Source organism: Contarinia nasturtii, unplaced genomic scaffold (genome assembly GCF_009176525.2).
Source record: "Contarinia nasturtii isolate CC-2019 unplaced genomic scaffold, AAFC_CNas_1.1 Cnas_scaffold_630, whole genome shotgun sequence".
NCBI classification, from domain to species: domain Eukaryota; kingdom Metazoa; phylum Arthropoda; class Insecta; order Diptera; family Cecidomyiidae; genus Contarinia; species Contarinia nasturtii.
The window spans coordinates 2,171,187-2,188,780 of record NW_022197981.1 but is presented as its reverse complement, the minus strand read 5'-3'; the positions used below and the strand labels follow the sequence as shown (position 1 = coordinate 2,188,780).

The 17,594-nt window shown below is 33.4% G+C and overlaps 2 protein-coding genes and 1 long non-coding RNA gene across 5 annotated transcripts in view; 1 reads left to right on the top strand and 2 right to left on the bottom strand.

Annotated features, from left to right (window-relative positions):
- Window positions 1-2,057: 2,057 nt before the first annotated feature.
- Window positions 2,058-3,802, bottom strand: LOC116340340 (cathepsin L1-like). Its single transcript, XM_031766792.1, has 5 exons — window positions 3,787-3,802; window positions 3,683-3,711; window positions 3,275-3,355; window positions 2,987-3,195; window positions 2,058-2,906 (listed from the first exon to the last, which is right to left on the bottom strand). Exons 2-5 carry the CDS (start codon window positions 3,701-3,703, stop codon window positions 2,168-2,170), a joined length of 1,050 nt encoding a protein of 349 aa, XP_031622652.1. The 5' UTR covers window positions 3,704-3,711; window positions 3,787-3,802; the 3' UTR covers window positions 2,058-2,167.
- A 1,488-nt stretch (window positions 3,803-5,290) lies between these two features.
- Window positions 5,291-17,594, bottom strand: part of LOC116340337 — a 27,177-nt gene continuing 14,873 nt past the window's right edge. For all 3 annotated transcript variants that reach the window (XM_031766788.1, XM_031766789.1, XM_031766787.1), the window contains 6 exons: window positions 11,860-12,203; window positions 11,516-11,705; window positions 9,960-10,245; window positions 8,894-9,066; window positions 7,585-8,773; window positions 5,291-7,506 (listed from right to left, as the gene is read on the bottom strand). In XM_031766788.1, the coding sequence (XP_031622648.1) occupies window positions 6,209-7,506; window positions 7,585-8,773; window positions 8,894-9,066; window positions 9,960-10,245; window positions 11,516-11,705; window positions 11,860-12,203 (3,480 nt within the window). In that variant the 3' untranslated portion in view covers window positions 5,291-6,208. The remainder of the gene's footprint in view (window positions 7,507-7,584; window positions 8,774-8,893; window positions 9,067-9,959; window positions 10,246-11,515; window positions 11,706-11,859; window positions 12,204-17,594) is intronic.
- Window positions 9,087-9,943, top strand: LOC116340341. The gene is made up of 2 exons (XR_004201072.1): window positions 9,087-9,715; window positions 9,783-9,943. It is a non-coding gene; the product is annotated as an uncharacterized LOC116340341 (long non-coding RNA).

The window sequence follows — 17,594 nt, the reverse complement described above, 5'->3', positions numbered from 1 at the left end:
TGACGTACTGTTATTCCAAACCCACTGAAACAAAATAAGTATGATCTTATGTTAACTTTCAGAAAAGCTTTAAAATTATTAATAAAATGCACACTGCATTTCGCACGATAAAAAGTGAATAAATCGAATATTAAAATTGAGCTGCATCCATGGCAATTTGTCAAGAACAAGAAATTATATGAAAGAAACAACAAGAAATTATATGAAAGAATCTTAAAAATCGAAGTCAGTGTTGAAACAAGACAAAATGAAATACGACGGATCAATTCACCTTCATATGATCTTGAAATTTCAAAAATGATTTTTATATTCGATGATTTCACTTGAATGCTTTTTCGCGTACACCGTATTATAAAAATACTTTTAATATTTGTAAACATTGTTTAAGAAGAGATGACGATATTTCTGATGAAAAAAACATATTCAAATGTGTTTTTCAAGCTTCATTGAAGTCTTTTTTGAATTGAAAATGTTGCCAACAAATTAATAGTTTGAGAACACAATTTATCTTTATAAAAAATATATTTTATAATTTTTACTGTACATCACGGCATTTTGAATATACATCCAATTAAAAAGCGCGATAATAACGGCGATGTGTGAATTATTTGACCACGCATGCGTTACTTCGTAATATGCGATGCATGAGTGAATCGGCTATCTAATGGTGTATGTGATATAGAATAACACATACATATAGGTGTCATCTATATTCATATGTGAATACCAAATAATATATGTTGCATAGAAAATGTGTGGACACTGGACAGTGAATGCATTGCTTAACCATTAACGAATCTATATTTTCACTTTTATTCTCACTCATTGCTTGATATAGAAAAAAATAGTGAACCCACCTCAAAAGTGACATTTAGGCGTTTTTCGATTTCTTAGATAATATTTTTGAACTGTGAACAGTGACTTGGGTACCGATAATATATTGATGGGTACCGATTTGAGGTAATTTTCTGAAATTTAACATTCCAAGTAGTCCAACAATGGAATAGCTTATTCAAATTTGAGCATTTATTTTCCATCGTTTCAATGGCCATATATATTTATTTTAATTATAATAAAAGGAAATATTTTTCACTTGAATGAAAGTTTTCAGGGTATTTTTTATTTGTGTTTATATAAATTTGGTTATATATTAATAAAAAAATTTGTTAATGAATGTACAATTAATTTTAAGTGGGTATGCATGATAAAAATATGAGTATCTTCAATTCCCTTTTCGAATAGAACAGAAAAGACATTTTACAAAAAATGAGAACGTGTGACGTTCCTCTTGATGATTATTGACGTTTCATAGCTTCTGTTGGTGGTTTTGTGTTGTATTGTTTATTGGAATATCCAAAATAGCAACAAAATCGAAATTTTGAGTACATAAAAATATTTCGCAATTTTTTTTCTTTGTACACTTCTGAAAAAAATATTGTACAGTAAAGTATACATCTTGTACAGATGATTAAAGGTATTGATCATAAAAAATACGAGGTCGCGAAATTTTGAGTACTGAGCCAATTTGGCAATCACTTGGAGTTTTGTGTCGACGATTTCTATTGCTTTGCAAAATATAAGTGCAAGTTGTGTGTGTGCATATACCGAGTTTCCGAGAGTTTCATATAAATTTGTCAAGTATCAACAGGAATAGAGTCAAAAACACAAAAAAAAGCTCCCGATCGATTTTTCTTGCTTTTCCAATGGAACAGTGTGGACCAGGTTAGATCCATCTACTCCACAGGATTCACTTCCAGCTCAAGTCGTCTTGCTTCTTTTCACATGATATTATAAAATAAATTGGAAGTGAATCTTGTGGAGTTGATGGATACGACCTGGTCCACACTCATGGGAATAGGGATAGTTATATTTCTAGGAGGGCGTGATTTCAAAAACGAAGAGCAAAAAAACGATTTTCCACATAAAAATTGGTTGTCCTTTTGGAATAAATAAGACATGTTTCATGTTGCAATGTTGCGTATTAGACCATGAAGTCTGTGGTAAATCGTGTGAGACAATTTAAAACGAATAATAAAACTATTTAAATAAAAACCGTATTTATAGTAGACCGACTGTATTTATTTGGAAGTATCTGTCTGTGCATGTAAAGACAATTGTCGCATATTTGTGATAAAATTTGATTTGATTAAATGTACAATTAGTTGCTTTAGTTAGCCGAAGATGCTTCAATGAGTGGATATATTGCTGATGTAGCGATTCCACAGTGGTTTTTGTTTCGGCTGATACGAATGTATCCACCCTCACCCCACTTCTCACCCCAAGAATTCTTGACGATGTAATAGTCTTTGTTATAACCTACTGCCAGTACCGCATGGCCATTCACATCTTGTGACATACATTCTGGTTCAAAATAAATACCAGACGAATAGAAACGGAATGAATAGTGCGTAGCATCAATGGAAACCGAAACAGGTCCAACTGTAGCAAGTGCAGCAACCAGTGCGGTTTCATTTCCTTCTGGAATATCTACCATACCAAAAACTGTTGCGACAGAGTTCTTTGGATTGAATCTACAAGTATTATCATCGCTGCCATCATATGGATAGGATTCTTCGGTATTTATTCCACCATTATCTTTTACATATTGAAAGGCGTAATATCTAAAACCACCATTGCATCCATGGGTTACGTAATTTGTTGAACAATCAAGAATATTTTGCTCTGATAATGACAGCAATTGTCCAGTTTTGAGAAAGTATTGTCCTTCAAGTGCTCCAGTCGCAGCAAACGTCCAACAAGAACCACAATGTCCCTGATCTTTGACCTCACTAACGGCTCCTTTTTTTCTCCAATCGATCGATGATGAAATTGTAGCATTGACCGGTTCAATAAATGGCATTAATGCCAAAAGTGTTTTATTAAGGCCGTTGTTCGAATTTTGCGCACTGTGATAATGAATGTACGTATTTACTTTTATGATATATTATTTCGGCAAGAGGATACATCCTCTATATATAGAACTCACTCAGATTTTGGTGTTTTGTCAATTTTACCACTTATTTGGACAAATTCATCGTTAGTCCAATCTGCGAATTTATTCAATGCCATCTGATATGAAACTAGCCCTTTTTCATAGATTTCATTGTGTTCGGCGATTTTTTGTCGATTCTCTTTGAAAATGTTCATGCGCATCAAGTCTTCAGTGTGATTTTCATATTTTTTGGAATACTTTAACTAGAAACAAATAGAGATAGAAAAATAGAACGATTTAAAATTATTCATAGAATGGAATAAAACGTTTATAAATCTGCACCTTAAACTTGCTCCATTCGTCTTCAATGTCATCGACCAATGAGAAAGCATAGAAAATAGCTAGCGATATAATGAATAAAACCTGTGAATTTGTTGAATAAAGCATTGATATTAAACCAAACGAGGTCAAGAGTTTAGACAAAAGATAGTATAATAAATCAATCAGTATGCAAAAATGTGATTTAAATTTTCTACGAAATTTAATCGATCTTTAAAGCAAATGGACAAACTCAAATCCTATCAAACTCTAATTAACTTTAAACAATTATGATTATAATTTTTCATATTGATATCAGTTCAAACTTTGAACTTTCTTTTTTTTCGTATTTGAAAATAAATATATCACAATTACTGAATTGATTTATTGTATATTGACAGAGAAAAGGTAGCAACTAGAATAACCACTCACTTGAATATAATATTTAATCATCTCAATTCCTTTATTTCAAATCAAATAATATTTTTTTTAAATGGTCAAAAGTATACAGTAGAGTTACTTAATTGAAGACTAACCACGAAATAAATATTGAATTACGTCATGCTTGTTTACGTCAAATTGATGGTGTTATCTTGAAAAGTTGATATTTTAATGAATGTGTTCCACCCAATAATAATTTTATACGAATGCGTTTCGTGTCTGTCTAGAGCGTCACTAAAAATTTGCTGACAATTTAAAGTCCAAAAATCATGAAACTAGGAAATGTTCATTAAACCGGTATTTGAAATCAAAAAGAGCGCGAGAGAGAAAGAGAGATAACATTTGTAAAACAAACATCTAACGATAATTGAAAATATTCTTCATTTTGATTCATTGACAATGTGGACAACGAAGTTTGATAATAATTGATGAAAATGTCTTGACATTTTCCTTTTTGTTTTGTGCAAACTACAAAGATTCCATTCTTAGGTTCGAACCAAGAAAAAAAACATTCTTTAGTATTTAGTAATTCGCAATATATCTCGCCTGATGTTGAGCTGTATAAGCATACGCAATACCTATATATGCGTTTAACGTGTGTGCTCGATCAACTCAACATATACAGAGGTAGTAAACGAAGGAGAAGCGTCTTACGTATGACAAAAGCGGCGAATCATATTGTGAATATTCTATTTGATGGTAAATATGCACAAATATATTTATATCCATAGTAAATACATAATACTTACATTTCGAATAGATACCTTTCGTTGATCACTTTTTAATTGCAAATTATCACCCTGAGCTGAAAGTCTAAAATAAACAGCCACACTTCACAAACATTGTGTGATATTTTGTTTCTTGTGCCACACAAAATGTTCAAATTCAAATAAAAACATCTGACCAAGAAAAAATGTATAGAATGTATTTTTTTCATGTATTTTCCAACTAATCGACAATGAACCTGTTACACAGTTTAATAATTAATATTAATCATATTCTAATTCGAGCAATATATATCGATGAACGGGTGGATGTGATGTCGTCACTTGGTAATATGTTTGTTGTGTCTGAAACTATTACTAAAAAACTGTAAATTGCATTATAAAAGGAATGAAAGAAATTTTGTCATTTTTAATAAGAATTTGTATAAATTGGTTATATTTCTTTCTTTTGGGATCGAAAAATTGCAATTGAATTGTATTTTCCGTGTCGATAAATGTTGGTCGAATTCTATTTTTTTTTTTCATTACGTATCCAGTACAACTAGCTACTAGACGACAATGTTCATTGAAAAAGTGAGATAATTTTCTTTAATTCTAAAGTGGAGGCAAGACGGTTTTCTTTCATTTTTGTTACTAGCTTTTGTTTGCTTCTATTTATTATTTTATGAAAAGTTGTTTGTATTTGTTTGTGAACTGTAAAAAAAATCATACCCTTTCTATCGAAGCGCTTCGAAAAAAATACAAAATATTCATCTTAAAGAAAATAATAAACGAAAGAACAAAAAATCATTGAAAATAAATCCTTATATCAAATGAAAATTATCGCACATTTGCATTGAATATTGCCATATGTTCTCATAAAAAATATGTCCTTTTTGTCATTTATTTGTTTCGGTTTATGTAAAAATGTTGTTTGTGTTTCACTTAATTTGATTAGATTTATTTTCTGTTTTACTTTTTTTTCTTCTTGTTTTCTGTCCTTGTGTTGTTTAGCAATTTAATGCAGTTCCTGATCAAGTGTGGCACGTTATCAACGGCATATATTGATTTTTATTTGATTGTTTATTGGGTGTTTGTCGTTTTCTTAAAGAAACTTTCTTCACTTTGTAATCCACTATTTAATGTCCATTTTGTATATTCAGGATTTGAAAAGTGGGCGTATGTGATCAAAAAAATGATACAAATAAATGTTGACCGAGTCGATTTTCAAAGTTGTATGAAAAAATATACGAATGATCCTATCTATGGTGGAGCCGATATTTAGTCTACGTTGTGCTTACGGTATTATTTGTTTTATACGAGAACGATTATAAAGTGAACAATTATAATGGACATTTTACTATAATTATAATCAATCTTATATTGTAAGAGAAAATACAAAAGAAAATGATGATTTTAAACAGAACACATAAAAAAATTATTCAAAAAAAGATTATGTTAAACTTATGCAAAGAGGTTAACTTAAATACGTTTCAAAAGATGGATATTTGGACCATTTTCTCTTGTGTTTTACTTTCTTCAATATTGTTGATGCTGTTCCCGAGTCGGTTCCGATTATGAAAATGTCTTGCTTTTACAGACTCGGGAGACAATTGTTAACTCAGACGTGAGATAGGGAAAAAAACATGGTTGAAATGGTCCAATCGAGTGATGTATGTCTACATGCTTGACTAGAATTCGATTTTCTTCTCTTTTTCTTCTGAATTAGTGTTTTTATTTTGTATAATTCATAAGCTTTTCAACAAAACAAAAAAAAAACAGTCGATCTTCATCCGTTTTACATCTTTTGTTTTTAACTTTTCGAGATCGGAATGATGCCCAATCCTTGTGGAAAGTTTTTGTACAGCTGTAATAGCTCTTGTGGAAGTGATTGTTGGAAAAAGAGATTGGGATTATTGTAAAGACCGGTCAGATACATTGGATCGAGCATAAGAAATGGATTTGTGCTTGGATCTTGCTTCGCGGCCGTCAATTGATCGGATTGGGCGTTTGCAACAGCTGATTGATTCAGGAAGTTTTGCAATAAAAGTTGATTTATTTTTAAATTGTCATTAATCGACGAAAGATTTGGAACATTTAGAAGTGTTGATGGTGGTGATGCTGACGAACTGGCGCCTGATGATGCATTCGTTGAATTCGAAAAATTGCCAATTGGTGTTGTGGTTATCGACGGTGGAAGTGAAGGAATTTTCTGTTCCGACAATTTCAGGCCACTTATTGTGGTTTTATTGTTGTCCGATGATTTTCGTTTGTTGTTGTGATGATGAGCGTGCGAATTATGCGCATGAGAAATTGGAGGTACAAGTGTTATTTGCAAATTTGGATCGGTTATCTTTTGTGCAGCCAATTGTGCGGCCGTAGGTAACGTTGTGGTGAGTACAGTGGCTGGTGTCGAATGGGCTTTTTGTATTGTTGTCGATTGAGGTAAACGCAATCCAATTGGTAGTTGTGGTTCACACTTTTCCACCGTTAAATCGATGCAATTGTATTCGGTGGTTTGCGTTGGCAACGGTATTAAATCTTTTGGATTGCCAAAGATTCGTGTAGTACGTTTGTACATGCATTGCGATTGGAATTTTGGTAATGGCACATCAATATGTGCACCCGTCAATGATGCATTGATTTTTGAAGTGGTTTTCACTTTTGAAACATTCACCGGTTGTGCTGATGACGTTGATGTTGAACCATGAACACTTTGATTATTCACCGGACCACCGGAATTACTAATGGCCGTCACCTCAAGACCACCTTGTCGAAGAATATCTAATTTTCGTTTTTTCATATTCGGAAACATGGCTCCGCCCGAATACAAATGTGATTGTGGCGGTGATTGACTGTCTTCATTGTCACTATCCAAATCGATAACGTCGGACATTGAATTTGGATAACGCAACGATTTGTTGCTATTACCAAGAATCGGCGTTATTGTTGTCGTCTTTGAACCGCTCAAATATGGAATGTTTTCTTTTTCATTTGGTTTTATCGCCGACACGGTAATCGAACCAATTGATGGCGGTGATGTGACACCCGATTTACGATCTCGTTGCCGATCGGGTCGTAAGCGAACCTGTCGCAATGACGTTGTTTTACCTGGGGGAGATTTTCATAAGAAAAGAAAACAATGATGATAATGGAACAGAATGGAATATCAAATTAAAATTATTTTACCCAATTTTGCCAAATGATTGGCCACGAAATTTGCATCACGCGCTGAATATTCGTCGATGGAAAATTTACGTTTGCCACTCAGACCATCGTCTTTTTTCGATGAACCCGGTTGTACTGTGAATTGTTGTATTTGTATTTGATTTGTTATTTGAATGGGATTATTTGGCGGACTGGTTCGCACCATTGACGATTGTGGATGAATTGTCGTCTGATGTACGGTAATTGTGGTATGCGGTTGTTGAATTTGAAATTGTGATGGTGACGTTGACTTTTTATTACCAACAATAACGGTAACCGGTAATGAGCCAGACGATAAATCTACATGTAAATTTTGATCTTTTTCTTTTCGCGCTTCTTGCAATTTAATTTGCCGTTGAATTTCAAGTATTTCAGCTTCGGTCAATCGTCGATTACCATCGATAAGATGCTGTTCAAAATTGTAGCCACTATTTCGATCAACAACGTCTTTTCCATACTTTGCACATCGTTCCGCATATTCTTTGCGCATTTCATACTTTTCGTATGGCAACAATGCACGTTCATATTTTTTGCGTGATATTGAATTGTAGCCACCATCAACGCCAAATAAATATTTCCACATTTTTCGTTCGGTGACCATTTCATAGCCGCCCATTTTTCTCACTTTTTGATAAATCGACAATAAATTGACGCGCCGCAAACCGATCCAAAACACTTTTGGAATTTGTGAATCTTGTGCTTCATGAAAACCAATCAGCTTTTGTATGAATTCCGATTCCTCCGACGATTCATTTTCATCATCGTCTTGATTCGTTGTGTTTGTATTCGAATCACTGTCATTTGAATCGCTGCTATCGCTGTTTGTAGCCCGTCGCGATGACCGTATACCATCGGCCGATTCCGATTTAAGTTTCGTTCGTGCCGGTCGTGGATTGTAACGAAGTTTTGGTCTTGTGGCCAGCACTTGTTTGCCTTGTTTAAATTCGGGCTTAACATACAATGGTGAATATTTTGAATAGACTTTTTCCACCGAACATGCCGATATTTCGGAATCGCATGAATCAGAACCAGCTGAATCACAACGGATACGCGATGATGGTGAATCCGAACGAACCTTCTTTCTACGACCACGTGGACGACCTTTCAATTTTGGCGCCAAATGATTACACAAAAGCTCATGCGTTTCCAATTCGGGATAGTCAAATGTTTCCTGAACGAAAAATTACACAAAATATTTTGTTTAGTTCGTCATTTTCAACCATTTTCAATAAATTGAACAGATTTAAAACAAAAAAAAATGTTTTTGAACAATTAAATATATGTGTCGTACCTTGCAAAACATAACTCTTGTGTCCGGTCCGTATGAAACAAAACCGCAAAGTGCCTGCACTAATGTCTGTCGTAGCCATTCGTCGCCAACGCCTTCAAGCCGTTTTAGCGTAGCTCGATAACGGCAATACCGTGGAAAACTGATCACTGCAACATTCGACCGGGAATACGTTTCTGTAAATAAAATAAGGAACAAGAGAGAATGAGAAAGAGAGCAAAAGCACAGCTTGTTTTTCATTTGGTTTCAGTTTTCATTTATATAATATAAAAAGTTTCAAACAAATCCCAGTGGATTTTGCATTGTTTTCGCTTTGGTCAGCATATAGTTTATTCGATAAATGCAGCGATTTTTTTTCATTTAATTCGCAAAAAAAGAGAGAAACGATATACAGTGTGCGCAACTGAGTGCAAACACTATTGTTGGATTTTGATTTCAAAGATAGTTTAATTCGGTTAGTGTGCTGTTTAAGACACCTGAAGCGTCATCGTAGTTGTTCAGTGCCAAACGTGCAACAAGTAGCCTTTTTTCACAAAAAATAAAATAGACGTGGTTTTTTTTCTTCAATATGATATCGATTTGGATCAATTCAATTTTATTGATTACATTAGTGTCAGTATCAATAATTCAATCAGAAATGATTGAAAAATCGGAACCACCAACCATTGGCTATGAAGCAGATTATGAGATTCCAGTGAAACCATCGATGACCGGAATGTCATTCGTTGCATATATTATCGAACAGGGCGATTTAATTGTGAAGAAAAAATGTTCGTGCATTTCTCGAATTGAATGTCACACAACAGATATAATCAAACTATCCAAGTGAGTGCCAAACAAGATTGTCTTTGTAATGTTTTGAGCTACTATTCTATAAGTATTATTCGTACAGAAATCGTTGTGGAGGTGGAAATGTTTGCTGCTTACATTGAAGTTTAAAATGAAGGAGCCGCTAAATTCAATTATAATAAATATTTTGATATTTTGTATTTTGTTTCGTAAATACGGTTTGTTTCAAGATTTAAACGAATCAATAAAAGTTGATTAAATTTATAGCGATTGTGTTTACCTTTTTCTTTTTCCACTTCAGTAAAATTCAATTTGGAATTTTTCAGCGATCGAATATTTGACGTGGAAATGCTATCAAAATCTGCATCATTTTCGTTTTTATTATGAACGTTGGTTGGTAAATTGTTGTCACATTTATTAACATCGTGTTTTGCTTCAGTTTTTATCGATGGATCGAGAAGCGTATTTGCACGTAATCCATAGGTCCAATTAATTGTATCGTCACACCAGTTCAGTAGATCGTCTGCTCTAATTACAACGCGCTCGGAAATCGCCAACACTTCATCCTATGAATGAGTTTAACAAAAAAAATATGGCAAATTAAACAAACAAAAAAAAAACAAATAATCTATATAAATGAAAAATGCCAGAGGTATTTTAAGGTAGTACATGAAATGCTTGTCTATAATTAAGGGCGATCAATTTATTTGGGATTACAATAATTTTGTCATTCGGTGAGCAACCAAGATTCACGGAGCATTTAAGATTTTAATTTAAATTGAAAACATATAATCTTTTAAACTCATTTTTGTTGGAACATAACTTACGTTATGTAAAAACATGACTCTGATGTTTTCAGTCGTGTGGCAAATGTTGAGCTAGCTATAGATTAGCTTGAGATGCATTCATCGCAATCTAAATAGATGCGTTTTATCTAATTTGTTATTTTATAAAGTCAAAAAGGCTATTTTTAAAATAAATATTTTTCGATAATAAAAAAAAAAAAAACATTTAATACTATCTATTGTTGTACACATAGTTGATGTAACAATTGCAGCTCATTTAAATGGAACAGTCAAAATGGCAGTTCGGATTTTTTTTGCCATTTCATCATAATTTTTTCTTACTAACGCTGAGTATATTAAGTAAATTCCCGCCCCAAACAAAATTACTCTTTTTAAATTGGTCATCGCGTATTGAGAAAATAAAAATAAAGAAGACAACAACAACATCAAAAATACAACTAAACAAAGAACGACAATCACCTGAAATAAATAACGATTTAATGTGTGCAACAATAGAGGTGTGCGAGTGGCTCGAGCTCATATGAGATCTCATATCATACGCTTTGCGACGATGCTTGTTCACTTTGTGATGTGAATGTAAGCGCAGTTATTTACGCGCGCGTTTACATGCACGGTTAGAATGAAGAAGCAAAAAAACACTGTATTTTGCGCGTTTGTCTTCTGCGTTCAAGAAATCAACGACGCAATTGTAATTTGGTGAGTGAATGTGTGATTTTTGTTCATTGGTTTATTTTGTGTATATTTAACTGTCTTGCAATGACCTTGTACCGAGTTGCTGACATAAATTAAAACTATTTACGAGGGCATTGAGCACGCATCAACGTGTTGGGACAAGCGAATAAATAAGACACACACTCACACTCGCATATTCACACACCGAATGTTTTTAATTTATAATTGTTTTCATTCTCTCTCACTCGCCCCTCAACAACATCCATTCATTTTTCAGTCATTTTTCAGAAGCATTTTATTATTACTATTTTTTATTCAAAACAAATCATTATGAGAAGAAAATATGCCGAAAACTTACCTCTCCATGGCAATTACGACCAATTGGCGTGTTTTCGGGCAGAAAATACAATCGAAGGCTAGTCAACAGACATTGTTCGTTTTTATCACGCCATACCATACGCAGCTCAGCAATGCATGCAATTGGCGAATCTGACCATGGCCGAACCGGAATGCAATCACCAAGTGCCAATACTAACGGTTTCTTATAGCTGTGTCCAATTTTTTTTTCGTTGTTGAACAAATCGAAAAAGAAAAAAATCGAGAACGATACGTGACACCGATTATTGAAACGTTATACAGACGTGAAACGAAGAAAAAGAAGAATAAAATAACAAATTAATATGTAATTACACCAACACTTACCATTCGGCTAATAGTCGTGGTTTGACATCTGTTTTGTTGAATTTTCGTTGTGGCAATGCCAGTCCATCGCTGCAATCGGATGATGATTCCGAATCGTATTCATGCTTGATGGATTTTATGATGGTGTCATTTGAACGTAATAATTCGGCCGTTTTTCGATCGATGCCATCAAAGCAATTATTTTCTTTGAAACAATGATTTTCATAGACGTTGTTTGTGGCTGCAACCGTTGCTGTCACCGATAACGAAGACGCTGGCGATGATGATGACGACGAAAACGGTGATATTCGAATGCCTTTATAAAATGTGTATGGACCATGATATCCGCACGGTTCGCCAATCACCTGTAAAATAAATAAAATACCGGACTTTAGACATATTCATTCATTTTTCGTATCTCACTACAAAGTTCAAGGATAATTCGACAGTTAAATAAACGGTCAAAAGTGTTTGACACTCATTTGAATGAAACAAATTGAATGTTGGCTGAAATTCTAATTTCTATTAAATGTGCCAATTGCAAACAATTTGTTTTTCCTAAACAACACATTTCCCCAGTCTATTAACGGTAATCGATCAAATCAAATTGGTATAAACGTATAATAATTCTGCAATTGAATAACACATCTGTTTTCCTTTCATTTGTTGCGATGTTAAATAGAAAGTTGCACTGAACACCGAAAATAAATGGAAAATGAGTTAAGTGTTTGGTATAACTCTTGGTCTGTGTTGTGTCGTTTCATAGCCATTATTATATGCTTGTTTCAGTTCAATTTATGGGCAATACCATGCACGTTGATCTTGTGTGTGTATGTATGTGCGTGTGTGCGCGAATTATAAATGAAGAGAGAGGAAATTGCACATTCGAACACATGCTTCATTTAATAATATCATTCGGTTACACAGACACAGCGTAGTGTGTGCAAAACGCATCATGTATGCGAACCAAATGAAATGAACGAACAACAACAAAAAAAAAACAAGCCACAACAGAGTGAGAATCAAGTACACTTGAGTGTGTTGCTTTTTGCTTTCAAAATTAAACACATCAAGTTCTTGGTTCAATCGAACTCACTTGTTAATTAACATTAGCTCTTTTTCTACTTCATCTTTTTCCATCGCCTTGTGTTAATGAATACAACGATTGACCACAATGCCAATTTTAACCCATGGAATTTACATCACAAACAATGTAAAATTGCTTTTTTTGTTGCTGTTGTTGATTTGTGGGTACAAATCTATTCTTGTTCAACAAAAGAGACTCATATCGTGCACATCAGATGGCAATGGTTTATTTACGAGCTTACGAATTCTCTTCAAATGAAAGTAACTGCAATCAATTTTTAATGTGAACATTTTTATTGAATTCAACATTAAATTATAATTTTTTTTACTGCCATTAGCCATTTAATTGATAAAATTGCGTCATCTCATGGTCAGTTGTACTATTTTTGCATTTGAGCAACAATATTTTCTTATATTTCCGTAAATGAACAACAAGCAAAAGATAAAACAGGGAAACTAGTTATGGTATAGGGTTAATGGTGTATTGACGTGTTTCTATTTCCCTCTATCTCTTTCTCTGTCTTCTTATGCGCTATAAGAATAATGTACAAAAATGCAAATGTCCATGTTTCTCTTCAATCGTATTAAATGCGAAATCAATAATTTGCTACATACATTTTGTAAGCGCGCGCACACACAAACACACACATTTTGATGTGACTTGGATAATTTGGTTTGGTGTATAATGCGAATGGTATTATTACAAGCGATTAGCCATTTGACTTGGCTAAGCGAACGAACAAAAAAAAACAAAAATGAAAACGACGAAGAGCTGAGAGAAAAGTGGCAAGCACAGTTGAAGTAAAAACAATTTTTTACTTCTTCTCTTCTCATAAAGGGTGACCACAAGGCCAGTCGTATCTTCGATACGCGCATAAAGTATCGCATTCCAAGCGATAGACGTAGTCGTGTTTTTCTCAATGGTATGAATAGTTTAAACACGTTTGTGAATAATTATCTATTTTGGTGTTGAATAAAACATGTTTGTGATATGCATGCACGTAAGAAAAAGAAGCAACAGCACCAGCAGCGGCAGCATCTGTCACACAAATACAAACATATTGAATGCATTCGGGCTCTTCTCGCTTGTATTGAGCGGCTGCACCGCTCCGATCTCAAAATACTCTTAATAATAATTAACGAATTAAAGTTATACATCTCATCGACATCGAGCATATTCCATGCACACTGTCTCGCTATTGCATTATCATAATTTTATTTGAGCTAACTTTTTCCTACCAATAAACATTTTGAAGCAAAAAAAAAACCGTACACCGTACAGTCTATTTGAATTTTTGAGTGGATTGTTTTTGCTTTCTTGTGCGCAATGGCATGCACACTAATATTTCCACATCGAACTTTGATTCAATAAAAGAATATAACTGGTTTTAAGTTTTGAGTTTGTTTTTACTTTTTTGATGCACCATAAAGGCAAACAATTATAAAACATAATAATCAATTGAATACATTCTTGAGATTATCTCTCAGTTTCTCTCTCTATCTCTCTCTCTTTTTAATCTATCTATTTAACTACAATACGGTTTCATTTCAAACATAGCTGAAATTGACAATGACGAGCAAAATAAAATGTAGAGAAAAATAAATTGAGAATGACGAGAAAGGCAATAAAGGTACAGAGAGAAGCTGATTACAAATGCATTATACAACATTGTATTCTTTTCTTTAATGTACACGCTCTATACATGCGAAATGTCAAGAGTCTCATAATTTTTTTTCCCGTATTTTAAACATTTTCATCAAATTCAAAAAGAAAAACATTTACATTTCAATTTCAAGTCACTTGTGTTGTTTTTCTTCATTTTTAAATATTTATTCATATCGTCCATCCACAGTCATTTAATTACGACTTTGCCTCAATCAATTTATGCGATGATATCTATCTGCAAGATTTTACGCTGCAATTAAAGCACAATAAATTCGATCGTTCGAAAACGGTCAACGAAAAAAAAAAGAGAAGACATACTTGCTTCTCGGAAATGGTAAAGTATGCAATTATATTTTATTGGACCCCCTGACTTCATATAGCGCTCGCATACACATACACGCACATGTACACACTACGCGCATTTCTGGATTTTACATTTCTAAATTGCAATTTATGCAGTCAGTCGTCTCTCACTCACCATTTATAAAAGAAAGATTTATGGCTTCAAATAGATTTATTATTACACAGAAAATACATGACGCTCTTCATTTTTTTTTCTGTCTTTCGTTCGTCTATGTATGATGTGCGGTTGGTGTTTTTATTGTTATTGCTTTCATTTTTATCATTCTTTTGTATGAATTATGCAACATTTTCAACAAAACCATATTTCATTTGAATACATTTTATTTGCAATAATAATAATACGGCGTATTACCTACCAGCTGACCAAATTAAAGACCATGTAAATTGAAATCAAGCTAACCATATTTACATTTAAACAAAAAATGATTCCAACACATACCTATTCAATGCATGTGTTTAAATTTTGAGGTATTTCTCTTTCTTTGAAACTCATTTGCGTCTCTTTTTTGTTTGTTTCAAGTGAAGCATTTGACTTCGTGATTACAACACAACAAACATTATATGAATCATGAGTAAAACATGTAGCGCGTATAAAACAAAGAGAGAGAGAGAGAGAGAGAGAGAGAAAAAAACTCCCCGGACAGAGAGAGCCATACAAATAAACAAAAATTTCTTCAAGGACGTTTCGCACAACAAAAACCGTATACGTGTTCAATGTCAGTCCATAATATATTTTGAATTCGACATTATTTTATTAAGCTGACGCTTTTTTGTACTCAACGTACCATTAGAATCTCCTTGGTCTTTATTCTTAGTTGAAACATGGTATTAGAGTGGCTACACTTGCCTTCGAATGGAGTTAAAAAATGCGTTGCAAAAAAAATCTCTATTAATCATGATGTTCACTATTTTTGTTCTTCGAAGAATTGCATGCTTGAATATACAGATCATTTTATGATGAAATATACTGTTCGTCGTCATATTATCACCATTTATAAGATGCGCGCTGATAGCTTATCGCATTAAGTTGATTTTTTTTGAGTCGCATTCATTTTGAAGAAGTCATATCCTCTCTACATCCTATTTTGAATGAGTTTATATTGGTTCTATATTTCAACTAACGGAATTTATTGAGAATTAAAAATGTGTCTAGGTTTTACCCAGTTTTCTCTTTTCATACAGCACAACAACAATACAATTTCATTTGCCACTGTACTTGCTATACATTCCAAACATCTGTTTGTGTTGAATCTCGGTTTTTTAAGTGAAAGTCCTTTAAAAAAAATGTTGTTCGTCAGTGTATTCAATTCAACAAAATTACAATTTTCCGTATGTTATCTTGATTAAAAGCAATTAAAATCAGAGATAGAGAGTCAAAGGCGTTTCGCTTCTTTCATTGCATCTAACAAAAAGAAAAGCAGAACGGTATTTGGCATCTAGATTGCCGTTTTCAAATAAAATATATAAAGCCATAATGCTGTGTAAAAACTTTATATCTGCTTGTGATAAAGCCAATTTAATTTTAGAATATGGCCAAGGTGTATGCGTGCGACGGTGCAACCGTGCACATGCTACATAAGGAAGAGCAGGAGAGATGGGAGGGGAGAAGGAACACAAGAAAGGCAAAAAAAAACATTTTTCGCTGTTTATTAGAACATCTTCGTATTCATATTCAATTCACATTTACAGCATATATATAATATATATAGAGAGATATTATGTAGTTTGAAAGTTTAGTTTGCAATATTCGAATAGAAAGAAAATTGTACATGGTCGTTTTCGTCTCTGGTTTTTTTTTCGGTGGTATTTGGATTGAATCGCACATCCGTGTTTTTGAGTTCATATAAAATCGCTTAAGAGAAGAGTGAGAGTCAAAGTGGTTTATCGAAAAAAAATCGCTAACACAACTTCAAAGAAGAGGATGAACGGCAAAAGTGGCAAAGAACAAACCATCACATGCGCACTTGCTATATACCGGCACAGTTTGAACGGTTGTTGTGTATACATTATTCCGCCGATATGGTGTCAGTGTTTTTGTATTCTCATTGAAATGGAATCTATTTACATAAACATCGTTTTCTCTATAGAGAGAAAATCATGCCTATATATGTATAAACTCATTATGCTCTTCTCCCTCTCCCCTCCCCACCTCCTCTTGAAAAAGTTGCAGCATATTAGTAGCAACCGAAAAATATGCCGAAAAATGTAATCAAATTCACCATAAATTATTTTACCATTTTAGTTTTATTATATTTTGCAGATTATTGGGTGTTCAACTAATTTTCATCGAAAGCCCTTTGCATTTCCGCTCTTTCTTTGTATGCCATCAAATTTCTATATTCATGAATTGCGACTCAAATTCCAAAACAATGAGAGAGAGCAAAAATATGTTTATGGCAAATCGGAAGAATGCTTACGGCCAAGCAATGCCCAAAAAACGACCACTTTATGAAAGAATTATTCTTATGCTTGATTTACATGCCTCAGTGCATTCAACAAAATTACATGAAAATATACAGTACACACGAAATAAGTACATTTTAGTTTTCTATGTAAGAAATACAGTGAACGGCTGTGTGTCGTATATCTTTCATATCTGGTTCCATACACACACGCACACATCTTTTTATTTCTTCTTGAA